This window comes from Hyla sarda, chromosome 4 (genome assembly GCF_029499605.1).
Source record: "Hyla sarda isolate aHylSar1 chromosome 4, aHylSar1.hap1, whole genome shotgun sequence".
Taxonomy (NCBI): domain Eukaryota; kingdom Metazoa; phylum Chordata; class Amphibia; order Anura; family Hylidae; genus Hyla; species Hyla sarda.
Window position 1 is genome coordinate 161,009,061 of NC_079192.1, and position 12,315 is coordinate 161,021,375.

General features: G+C 45.6%; 1 protein-coding gene across 1 annotated transcript; it reads right to left on the reverse strand.

Annotated features, from left to right (window-relative positions):
* Positions 1 to 9,045, reverse strand: GTF2A2 (general transcription factor IIA subunit 2). Its single transcript, XM_056569285.1, has 4 exons — positions 8,786 to 9,045; positions 3,855 to 3,959; positions 1,068 to 1,194; positions 1 to 305 (listed from the first exon to the last, which is right to left on the reverse strand). The coding sequence occupies exons 1-4, from the start codon at positions 8,855 to 8,857 to the stop codon at positions 280 to 282; spliced, it is 330 nt and encodes a 109-aa protein (XP_056425260.1). The 5' UTR covers positions 8,858 to 9,045; the 3' UTR covers positions 1 to 279.
* Between the last annotated feature and the right edge of the window lie 3,270 nt (positions 9,046 to 12,315).

A 12,315-nucleotide genomic window follows, 5' to 3' on the forward strand; every position in this document is an offset into this window, starting at 1 on the left:
AATTAAAATGGTTCTCCTTTTCATACACATTTATTAAATAAAACTTTATTAGACATATTTCCAAAAATGAAAACAAAAAGGCAACTTCACATTTGTATTAAAAAAAAGTTTGTATAGCAACCTTTGAGTACTAGAAGGTAAGACTACCAAAATCTTTGCAATCCTGTATGAATGTGACAGCTCCTGGGCATCATCATGGTCATAAATAAACAGTCTTGTCAATGGCTTCTTAGGAAGGCCACAAATCAACAGAAACAGGAAAGTATTGTCTTGTGCCGCTCACTCTGTTGCGTTCGAACCGGTATCTAAAAAAGAAAAATTATTAAAATGTTTTAAATTCACCAGGAGATATTTCAGTTTTAGAATATCTACCGTAATTGTACTACAAGACATGATGTTCAGCAAGAACTGTTTCTCAATGGAGGAGATTTATTCAATACCTGTGTATAGGAAAAGTGGCAGTTGCCCGTAGCAACCAGATTGCATCTTTGAGGCCTTTTAAAAAAAATAAAAGCGATCTGATTGGTTGCTATGGGCAACTGCACCACTTTTCCTCTGCATATGTTTTAATAAGTTCCCCCCAGTGTGTGAATGGAGAATACAGCCTTCTCTACTCTGCTTTCCACAATGCACATCAGTTATATCACACACACACTGGGGGAATTTATCACTTATTTTATTTATCATCAACTCATATTTAACATTATGTCACAACTAGTGAGGGCAGCTTAGGGACATTGCCTGATTGTAGTCTGGGGTAGTTTGAAGTCTACCTCCTGCTTTACTGCAGTAGGGTCATACGTAACAGATCGGCGTATTTTACCCTGCGGATCCGCCGGTGACCCGGCCCATAGTGTGCCTCCAGCTGTGACCAAAAGCTTTGTGCAATCCCCTATGGGGCTGCCCAACATTCTCTGGAGTGATCAGCTTGTTATAACAATAGGATAACATCCTAAGAGATACCCTTTAACCACCAAGGGGAATGTTTATCAATACAGCAGAGATTCTAATTTACAAAAGTAAAAAAACAAGACCGAGCAGAGTCCTATGCAAAAAGGAAATCTTACTTTTTCCATCACAGGCTACAATTTTTACTTTGTCCACCTTTACCAGATCAGTCACTTCTCGGAACTCCACATCATTCAGAACAAAGGTCCACACGTTATCACAAAATCTGTATGTGTTTAATGACCCCTATATGGAGAACAAAAATACAATGAATTATTGGATGTATTTGTTAGCATAAATTTACACATCATTGATAGAACTAAAAAAGGAGCATCTGGAAGACCAGGGAAGCCTTGGCGCCGCAGCATAAGGCTATGTTCCCACAGGAGAATAGCTGCAACTTTACACAAAATCTGTTCAGCAAAGGTTGAACGGAATTGCGGAATTCCAGCAAAATTTCTGAGTACTGTAAACACAGAATTTTGCCAAAATTTGAAGCCTTTGAGTTCAAAAGGATTTTGCCAGAAAATTCTGCAAAATTTAAAGACAGTGTGAATAATACAGCAGAATTCCATTAAAGGAGAACTGCGGCGTAAATTTTTTATGTCCCCCCCCCTGTGCCCAGACTGCAAAAACATAAAAAAAAAAAAAAAACTTCAACGTCCCGTTCCTCCGTTGCTGTTGGCTTCTTAGGCTTGAAACATCACACTGCAGTCAGCATATCGCCAGCTGCAGTGATGTTCTGCCTCGGCCGGCGATAGGCTGAGCACACTCATGTAAGGGGCCCAGGCCCCGCCTTCTCCCTGCTGCCCGGGCTCCTTACATGACGCCTATCATCGGCCGGTGCAAGACATCACTAATCATATGTTACCAGCAGGCGCTGCTCTGCTTCTCCTCCAGTGACCCGCAGCAATGGCTGCAGCACTGCACATCATCCCCATGTCAGGAAATTAATTATTTGTGAGCCTCGGGGCTTCTGTTCTGATCGGAGAACGGAAGCTGTCACCTCCACCTGCAAGCATTGAAAGCCAGTGATCTGCTGGCGCTGCAGAGCTTCTGATCCCGTCCCTTCTGATCAGAACAGAAGCCTTGCACCCGCGATTCACTGGCTTTCAGCGCTTGCAGGGGGAGGCAACAGCTTCCATTCTCCAATCAGAACAGAAGCCCTGCGCCTGCGGCTCACAAATCATTTACTCACAGGAGGAGAAGAAGAGCAGCGACTGTGGGTAACATTTGATTAGCTCCCTGATGTGGGGACAGAGTGCGGCAGCTGATAATTCATTGGTTTGGGGGGGGGGGGGGGGGGGAGAGAGAGAAGAGGCCGGTATTGCGGTATATGAAAAATTTATATCGTAAAGAAAAAAAAAAAAACACTGGTATTCAGTATGAACCGGTATACCACCCAGCACTAGGACGGGGACACAGTTTCTCCGCACATCTCCCAGTCTTATGCCCACCCGTCTGCGCAGCACATCCACAATCTCTCTGCTACCTGTTGCAAGACTACAACCAACATGTCCTCACTGTAAGGGCATTTTGTGGGAGTTGTAGTCTTTCAACAGGCCACAGGCGGATGGTAGATCTGTGGCTGGGTGGGAGAAAGGCTGTGGAGTGCTCATTGGGCTGCACTCCCTAGTCTGTCTAAGCGGCGGGGAGATGGAGGGGAAAAAAAACTGTGACCCCCCCTCCCCCCAAGAGAGGGTAGCGGGGATGGAGGGAGAGGGAGCGAGTTGTAAAGGAGAAAACAGTGTCCCTGTGCAGAAAGTCCCATTCCGCTACAGGGACACAGTTTTCTACATTACACCATAAACTGGAACAGGGCTTCTGTTCTGATCAGAAGGGACGGGGATAAGAAGCTCTGCAGCGCCCGCGACTCACTGGCTTTCAGCGCTTCCAGGGGGGAGGTGACAGCTTCCGTTCTCCAATCAGAACAGAAGCCCTGCGCCCACAAGTCATTAATTTCCCGACGTGGGGAGGATGTGGAGCACTACCGCCATCGCTGCGGCTGATAAGAGGAGAAGCAGAGCAGCGCCTGCGGGTAACATGATTAGTTCACCGATGTGGGGACAGAGCGCTGAGGCTGGTAATTCATTCAGTGGGGGGTGGGGTGGGTGGTGAGGAGAAGCAGAGACGCGCCCACTAATCATATATGATTAGTTAGTTCCCCAGCTGATTGAGAGGGGGAGGGAGGGAGCAAGTGGAAAAACAAAATACAGTTAAATACAGTGAAACCGCCATAATTTATAAAAATACAGTGATATACATTTTTGGTCATACTGCCCAGCACTACCCCATCCCCCTAAGAGTAGCGGGGATGGAGTGAGGGGGGAGCAGGATGTAAAGCAGAAAACGGTGTCCCTGTGCGGAGGGTCACATTCCGCTACAGAGACAGTTTTGTTCATTAAACTGGCTGTAATTTTCATAACTCTAACTGCATGTAGTGACGAGTTCTGCTAGTAGATTACTACTTGGACAGGAATCTTTAGGTAAGCAACCTATATACAAAAAAAACACACTCACGCAGTGTCCAGCTCACCACTCCCCGTCTCAGTGCACGGAAACGTGTGGACTCCACGTACAAATGCAAACTTGACAAGAAAGGAAAGTCCAGCACTGCAGGTCCAAAGCAAGGAAGCCGTTTTATTGTATAAGAACACACGGACACCAAACGTGGATCACAATTGTGATCCACGTTTGGTGTCCGTGTGTTCTTATACAATAAAACGGCTTCCTTGCTTTGGACCTGCAGTGCTGGACTTTCCTTTCTTGTCAAGCAAACATATAAACAAAAAAGGCTTGACTAAAACAACATGCCCGAGTTCCATTACAGTACATCATGGCTGGCCTGGGATATTTTATGGCCAGTAATGCTACAGACAAAAGAAGGTGTGTTTCGGACTACTTACCCTGAAGTTGACTCTGTTTCTGACCCGATGTGCCAATGCTGAATTGATTGCCTTGTCAAACTGTAGCAGCACTTGGAGGGCGAGCTGGGGGTTGATTTGTTGAGTCTGAAACATTAAAAGAGAATTCAGATACAGAAATTGCTTATTTTATACTTTTCACCATAGGATGACATAGCCAACTGAGGCTCCAACTAAGGTTAAAGGGGTACTTCGGTGAAAAACTTTTTTTTCTTTTAAATCAACTGGTGGCAGAAAGTTAAACATATTTGTAAATTACTTCTATTAAAAAATCTTAATCCTTCCTTATTAGCTGCTGAATACTACAGAGGAAATTCTTTTCTTTTTGGAATGCTCTCTGATGACATCACGAGCACAGTTTTCTCTGCTGACGTTATTATAATAATAATAACGCTTTATTTATTGTTGTCCTTAGTGGGATTTGAACCCAAGGCCCCAGCACTGCAAGACAGCAGTGCTAACCACTGAGGTTGCTAAAATGGACAGAGATGTCAGCAGAGAGCACTGTGCTCGTGATGTCATCAGTGTTCCAAAAAGAAAGGAATTTCCTCTGTAGCATTCAGCAGCTAATAAGTACAGGAAGGATTAAGATTTTGTAATAGAAGCAATTTACAATTATGTTTAACTTTCTGCCACCAGTTGATTTAAAAGAAAAAAGGTTTTCACCGGAGTACCCCTTTAATGTAGTACAAATACAGCTAGACCAAGTATTATTTTAACGCAGGGTTTTCCAAACAGTATGTCTCCAGCTGTTGCAAAACTACAACTCCCAGCATGCCTGGACAGCCAACAGCTGTCTGGGCATGCTGGGAATTGTAGATTTGCAACAGCTGGAAACACACACCGCTTGGAAAACACTGTTCATGTGTGCAAAGCAATGTACTCAAAGAAATCCCAAATAAATCATAAAACCCACACACACAAATAGCAGACAGTCACAATACCCTCTGTAAGCCCCCACTACTAAGATACTGCTGTAAAAGGCATCTTTAAATAATGTGCTACAATAAAGTAAACACTTGCAAACTTCTGACTGCAGTGGTGAACAACCTGGCACACCAACACCTGGAATTGCTGGGCAGTGGTACTGGGCACCGATAGAACAGTGAGGAAAGGTGACGACTAGAGATGAGCGAACTTACAGTAAATTTGATTCGTCACGAACTTCTCGGCTCGGCGGTTGCTGACTTTTCCTGCATAAATTAGTTCAGCTTTCAGGTGCTCCGGTGGGCTGGAAAAGGTGGATACAGTCCTAGGAGACTCTTTCCTAGGACTGTATCCACCTTTTCCAGCCCACCGGAGCACCTGAAAGCTGAACTCATTTATGCAGGATAAGCCATCAACTGCTGAGCCGAGAAGTTTGTGACGAATCAAATTTACTGTAAATTCGCTCATCTCTAGTGACGACAGTGGGTTCTTTCCCTTTTTCACCCTAGCATAAGAATGTATATTGATATAAAACTCAACATATGTATGTCCTAGAATCACTTCCAAACAGATAGAGATCTTTTGATCAAACTTAGTACACACATTACATATGTCATCTAATAATATAGTAGAGTTAAAGGGGTTATCCAGTTAAGAAATATTCATACCCTATCTACAGAATAGGGGATAAGTGTAAGATTGTGGGGGGTCTGACCACTGGGCCCACCCAGAGTCTTCTGTGAGATGCCCTTAAAGGAAATCTGTCAGTGTCACCTGCACTAACCTGTCGGTACCGACAGTTAGTGCAGGTGACACTGATGACAACGGTACTTACCTTGTCCCGTTCCGTGCAGGGGATCTCTGGTAATCTTCTCCGTTAGCTTCAGCTCCGGAAGAGCTGAATCACTGCACTCTTGTCTCTCCGGCTCTCACATAGAGATGCATGAGGGGGGGGTGAAAAATCATTTTTCATACTTGAAGGAAGAGGTGTGGTCTCCGAAACGTCGTAAGTGTCGGTGCAAGCTCCATTCTGTTCCCCTTTGTGAGAAGAAGGACTTCCAGCTAAAGGGAGCCCGGGCATGGGCTGAATATTTCCTACAGCTTGAAGAGTGTCTAGCGTGTCTGCGAAGGGGCACCTTGGGCGATTCATTTTTATCCTGTTATGGATTGTCCATTTTATTGTAATACCGGCTTAAGAAATTGTGAATTTATGAAAGATATTCACTAAAAGCAAATGAGAAAAGCAAGAAAGTTGTGTGTGGCGTTTAGTTTTTACTCTATATGGACTGAAAGTGAGTTGTGAGCCCTCAAAAACGCATTACACTGACCCAGGAGGAATAGGTGACTTTGTAGAAGTGTATATTAAACAATGCCCTATAGGTTGTTCAGCCACATCTGTTTCTGCCATAGAACAGGGAATGCAGTAGAGGCAGCCATCAATGCTCCTAATGGTCCTAAGAGGGGGGCAGTACTTATAGGAGTAACAATTTATACCCAGGGATGTGGGAATTGTATTGCCCGACACCCAAGACATGCAGTTCCGGGCAGGTGAATTTGTCAGGCATTTAGCCCTGCTTCGGGCAAGCAGCGCTAACTGCCGGAAGAATTCACATATGACGGGGAAAGACTGTCTTGCCCGTCACTAAACTCCTATACACTGCAGCTGTATGCAATCCTGGTGGAGGTGTGTGCAGTGAGTGATATCATCGCACGTGCCGCGCAGGACGACGGGACGCTGACGTCCTGCGCGGCACGTTCAATGACGTCACTTACTGTGCGCACCTCCACCAGGAAGTCCCTGCAGGGAACAGAGAGATGTAAGTAGCAGTGAGGTACTTACTCAAACTTGGCTACTTACTATATAAGGGAGGACCTGCCTACTAGGGATCGACCGATTATCGGTATGGCCGATAATCACGATTTTGGGCATTATCGGTATCGGCAATTACCTTGCCGATAATGCCCCGCACCGAGACCCGCTGCACCCGCGACCGCCCCCCGACCCACCGCACCGCGTCGCACCCCCCACCGTAGTGCTGGCCGGTATACCGGTATGGATTTTTGCCCATACCGCTATATCGGTCGGGCCCCTCCCCCACCCTCCGAGTCAATAAAAAAAATTAAACTTACCCGTAATGGGGGTGGTCCGGGCCATCCATCCTTCCTTCCTTCCTTCCTGTAGTGTCCGGAGGCGTTCCAGGTGAAGGGTGAACCGGTCCAGGCCATCCTTCTCAGGCGGTCATCTTCTCCACTCCGGGCAGGCTCCGGCCTAGTAGCTGCATAGACGCCGCTACGCCGTGACGTCAGGTACGTCGCTGCGCACGGGCGTCACTGCAGCGTACTAGGCCGGAGCCTTCCCGGAGTGGAGAAGATGACCGCCGGAGAAGAACAGCCCGGACCGGTTCACCCTTCACTCGGAACGCCCCCGGACACTACAGGAAGGATGGATGGATGGATGGATGGATGGCCCGGACCACCCTGACAGGTAGGGGGAGAGAAGCGGGTGGCGGCGGCGGCCTATGGCACCGCAAAAGCCACTGCAGTGCATTGATTTAAAGTGCCCGCTTTAAATCAGTGATCTGCAGCGGTGTCGCGGGGGGATAAATAGCCGATAACTTATAGAGATATTCCGGTATAAGTTATCGGCTATCGGCCCTAACCTCCACCGATTATCGGTATCCGCCCTAAAAAAATGATATCGGTCGAACCCTACTGCCTACCACTAGGGGCTAGCTTATCTACTTAGGGCAGTGCTTCCCAACCATGGTGCCTCCAGCTGTTGCAAAACTACAACTCTCAGTATGCCCGGACAGCTGAGAGGCACCCTGGTTGAAACCTAGGGGGTTTAATTGTTTAAATGGGAGCCCTACCTGCCGGGGGGTCATATCTATCTGGGGGCCTTGCTACCTACTGGGAAGCCCCACCTGATCATCAGGTGGGGCTCCCCAGTAGGCAGAAAGGCCCCCAGATAGATATGACCCCCATCAGTGAAGGGAGTCATATCTATATAGGGCCTGTGTACTTACTGGGGAGACGTACCTGATGGGGTTTCATAGCTATCTGGGGCCTTACCTACTTGAGCGCCCTACCTGATGGGGGTCATATCTGTCTGGGGGCCCAAGTACCTACTGGGGAGCCCTACCTGATGGGGGCCATATTTATCTGGAGGTCTGACTACCTATTGTGGAGCCCAACCTGATGGAGGTCATATCTATTTGGGGGCCTTTCTACCTACTGAAGAGCCCTACCTGATTGAGGTCATGTTTATCTGCGGACCTATCTACATATGGGGAGCTCTACCTAAGGGGGGGGGGGGGGGGACATATCTTTCTGGGGCTCTGCCTGCCTACTGGGGGAGCCCACCCTTCCTACCAACTGGGGGGAAAGACATCTATCTGGGGCATTATTTACTTACTAGGGGAGCCCTACCTGCCTGAAGGGGGGGGGGGATGTACCTACCTGGTAAAATGGGAAATACCTTCCTGAAAGGGGGACTACCTACTTTATGGGGCGGACTTATCAGGGGCTCTATCCACCTAATGGGGTGACATACTGGTCTGCCTATTAAGTTTCTATTAATAAAGACCTTATTTACAGACTATTTTGGTTGAAATTATTTTATGTACCAGGAGAAGTGGATCGTCATGAGGGACAAATAGATTGTGCTCCGTTTCAAATAGTTGTATTTTTATTTCCACACCCCTGGGAAGTACCAATGTATAAGAGGAGATGTAATAGATACCATATACACCTGTCACAACTGTAGGAGACAACAGACAACTATGTGGGAAGGATAATGGGCAGAGTTGGTCAGGGCTCAGGCATGTTAGATATGTGGTGATCACCAGAAGCCGGGTACACGGGGGGGGGGGGGGCGCATGTACGGGTGCACAGGTACAGCTGCAAACTCCGGGTGCAAACTCCATCACATGCTGATCACGTGACGCCCCTAGCCGGTGTCCCGCCACCTCCGGTGAACTCCCCACCTGTATTAACTCGTCCAGGCTCTCCTGCAGACTGTTGCCCAGAGTGGTATTCCTGTAGAGCTGATAAGCCATGACTTAACGTGGTCAAACCCCGTTGACCAGCCGCTACTTAGCTGCCAGCGGTCCGGGTTCTGCTCGCTGTCTCCTACACACGAACGGTTCTGGTTCCAGGTACCGTAGAAAACTCTCGCCACTTCCTAGCAATACACAACACCGGAAGCTCTTCAGTACTTAACTTGCTGTAGCGCGCATGCGTTAGGAGCAACGATAAACTATATTCTGCGCGTGCGCGACTGGCTATTGTTGTAGGTCACTTCCTGACGCGCAGGTGGTCACGTGTGTATGAGATGAAGACGTAAAGCTGTCACGTCCCAAAGCGTAGATACCGTTGTATAGTGTCTCTGTAGTGTTATGTGTGGAGACCTCATGGAGTCACTTCATATAGATTTTCTCCTCTTTTCACGTTTGACACAGCCCATTTCATTTTATGCATTTTCGGCAACAGCTGGAGGAACAAAATGGGTCGGGTCACCGGCGGATCCGCAGCGTGGAAGACGCTGTGGATCCGTTACGTGTGACCCTACACTAAAAGCCATAACTCTTATTTATTCTTCCAGACCCATATGAGGACTTGTTTTTTGTTCGACCAATTGTATTTTGTAATGGCACCTTTCAATTTACCATAAAATATACGACTCACCCAACAAAAATATTTGTAGGGGGGAAATTAAATAGAAAACCTCAATTTTGCTACTTTTTGGGGGTTTTGTTTTAATGGAGTGCTCTTTCCAAAAAACTGACATGTTTTCTTTATTCTGTGGTCAATACCATTAAAATAATCCCCATCTTTACATGCTTTACTATTGGAGGTATGAACAAAAAAGAGAAAGACCGGTGCGATGCATTACCGCAGTACTCCAAAGGTATTAAAAATAGATGGGCAAAGGGAAAATAAAATTGTCAGGGGTGCCAACACTCACGGTCATGACTGGATCTGGGTAAAAGATGAAACAGAAATAATTGTGGGTTACCACCGTAAAATTATTTTTTTAGCATGTGCTCAAGAGAGCTCTACAAGCTGGCTCTCTTCAATGCTAGGGCTACTTCCACTCGTTGCACCCTGTCCAGAACAGCCGTTAACCCCTTAAGGACTCAGCGGTTTTTCCTCCTTGCATTTTAACCCCTTAAGGACCAGGCCATTTTACACCTTAGGACCTGAGCTTTTTTTGAACATCTGACCACTGTCACTTTAAACATTAATAACTCTGGAATGCTTTTAGTTATCATTATAATTCCGAGATAGTTTTTTCGTGACATATTCTACTTTAACATGGTGGTAACATTTTATGGTAACTTGCATCATTTCATGGTGAAAAATCCCAAAATTTTATGAAAAAAATTAAAATTTTGCATTTTTCTAACTTTGAAGCTCTCTGCTCGTAAGGAAAATGGATATTCAAAATACATTTTTTTTGGATTACATATACAATATGTCTACTTTATGTTTGCATCATAAAATTGACTTGTTTTTACTTTTGGAAGACACCAGAGGGCTTCAAAGTTCAGCAGCAATTTTCCAATTTTTCACAAAATTTTCAAACTCACTATTTTTCAGGGACCAGTTCAGGTTTGAAGTGGATTTGAAGGGTGTTCATATTAGAAATACCCCATAAAAGACCCCATTATAAAAACTGCACCCCCCAAAGTAATTAAAAATGACAGTCAGCGTTTTAACCCTTTAGGTGTTTCACAGGAATAGCAGCAAAGTGAAGGAGAAAATTCACAATCCTTATTTTTTTACACTCGCATGTTCTTGTAGACCCAATTTTTTAATTTTTACAAGGGGTAAAAGGAGAAAATGTATACTTGTATGTGTAACCCAATTTCTCTCGAGTAAGCACATACCTCATATGTCTATGTAAATTGTTCAGCGGGCGCAGTAGAGGGCTCAGAAGCGAAGGAGCGACAAGGGGATTTTGGAGAGTATGTTTTTCTGAAATGGTTTTTGGGGGGTATGTTGCATTTAGGAAGCCCCTATGTTGCCAGAACAGCAAAAAAAAAAAAAAAAAACACATGCCATACCATTTTGGAAACTAGACCCCTTGAAGAACGTAACAAGGAATTAAGTGAGCCTTAATACCCCACAGGTGTTTCACGACTTTTGCATATGTAAAAACTAAATTTTTTTTTTCACTAAAATGTGTTTCCCCCCAAATTTCACATTTTTCCAAGGGTTAATAGCAAAAAAGACCCCCCAAAATTTGTAACCCCATCTCTTCTGAGTATGGAGGTAACCCATAAGTTGACCTGAAGCGCACTGAGGGCGAACTACTGTGCTCAGAAGAGAAGGAGTCATATTTGGCTTTTTGAGAGCAACTTTTGCTCGAGGGGCATGTCGCATTTAGGAAGCCCCTATGGTGCCAGGACAGCAAAAAAAAAACACATGGCATCACATTTTGGAAACTAGACCCCTTGGGAAACGTAACAAGGGGTAAAGTGAACCTTAATACCCCAGAGGGGTTTCACGACTTTGGCATATGTAAAAAAATTATAATTTTACCGAAAATGCTTGGTTTCCCAAAAATGTTACATTTTTACAAAGGGTTAAAGCAGAAATCACCCCCCAAAATTTGAAGCCCAATTTCTCCCGATTCAGAAAACACCCCATATGGGGGTGAAAAGTGCTCTGCTGGCGCACTACAGGTCTCAGAAGAGAAGGAGTCACATTTTGGCTTTTTGGAAGCAAATGTTGCTCTGGGGCATGCCGCTTTTAGGAAGCCCCTATGGTGCCAGGACAGCAAAGAAAAAACCCACATGGCATACCATTTTGGAAACTAGACCCCACGGGGAACGTAACTAGGGGTAAAGTGAACTTTAATACCCCACAGGGGTTTCACCACTTTGGCATATGTATAAAAAAAAAAAATAATTCACTAAAATGTGTTTCCCCCCAAATTTCACATTTTTGCAAGGGTTAATAGCAGAAAAGACCCCCCAAAATTTGTAACCCCATCTCTTCTTAGTATGGAGGTACCCCATAAGTGGACGTCAAGTGCACTGCAGGGGCGCCACAATGCTCAGAAGAGAAGGAGTCACATTTGCAAACTTTGCTGAAATGGGGGGGACATGTCGCATTTAGGAAGCCCTTATGGTGCCAGGACAGCAAAATAACCCCCACATGGCATACCATTTTGGAAACTAGACCCCTTGAGAAATGTAACAAGGGGTACAGTGAGCATTTACCCCCCACTGGTGTCTGTCAGATCTTTGGAACAGTGGGCTGTACAAATTTTTTTATTTGCACAGCCCATTGTTCCAGTGGGGTGTAAAATCTCACTGCACCCCTCATTACATTCCGTGAGGGGTGTAGTTTCCGAAATGGGGTCACATATGGTTTTTTTCTTTTTGGGTTTGCCAAAACCGCTGTAACAATCAGTCACCCCTGTGCAAATCACCTCAAATGTACATGGCGCACTCTCCCTTCTGGGCCTTGTTGTGCGCCCCCAGAGCACTTTGCGCCCACATATGGG

What these genes read in the sequence shown, in the direction of transcription:
- GTF2A2 (XM_056569285.1), bottom strand. Translation starts at nt 8,857, where the DNA reads ATGGCTTATCAGCTCTACAGGAATACCACTCTGGGCAACAGTCTGCAG. An exon ending in GCCTGGACGAGTTAATACAG is followed by an intron (nt 3,960 to 8,785) that starts GTGGGGAGTTCA and finishes TTAATGTTTCAG; the next exon opens with ACTCAACAAATCAACCCCCA. An exon ending in GAAACAGAGTCAACTTCAGG is followed by an intron (nt 1,195 to 3,854) that starts GTAAGTAGTCCG and finishes TTCTCCATATAG; the next exon opens with GGGTCATTAAACACATACAG.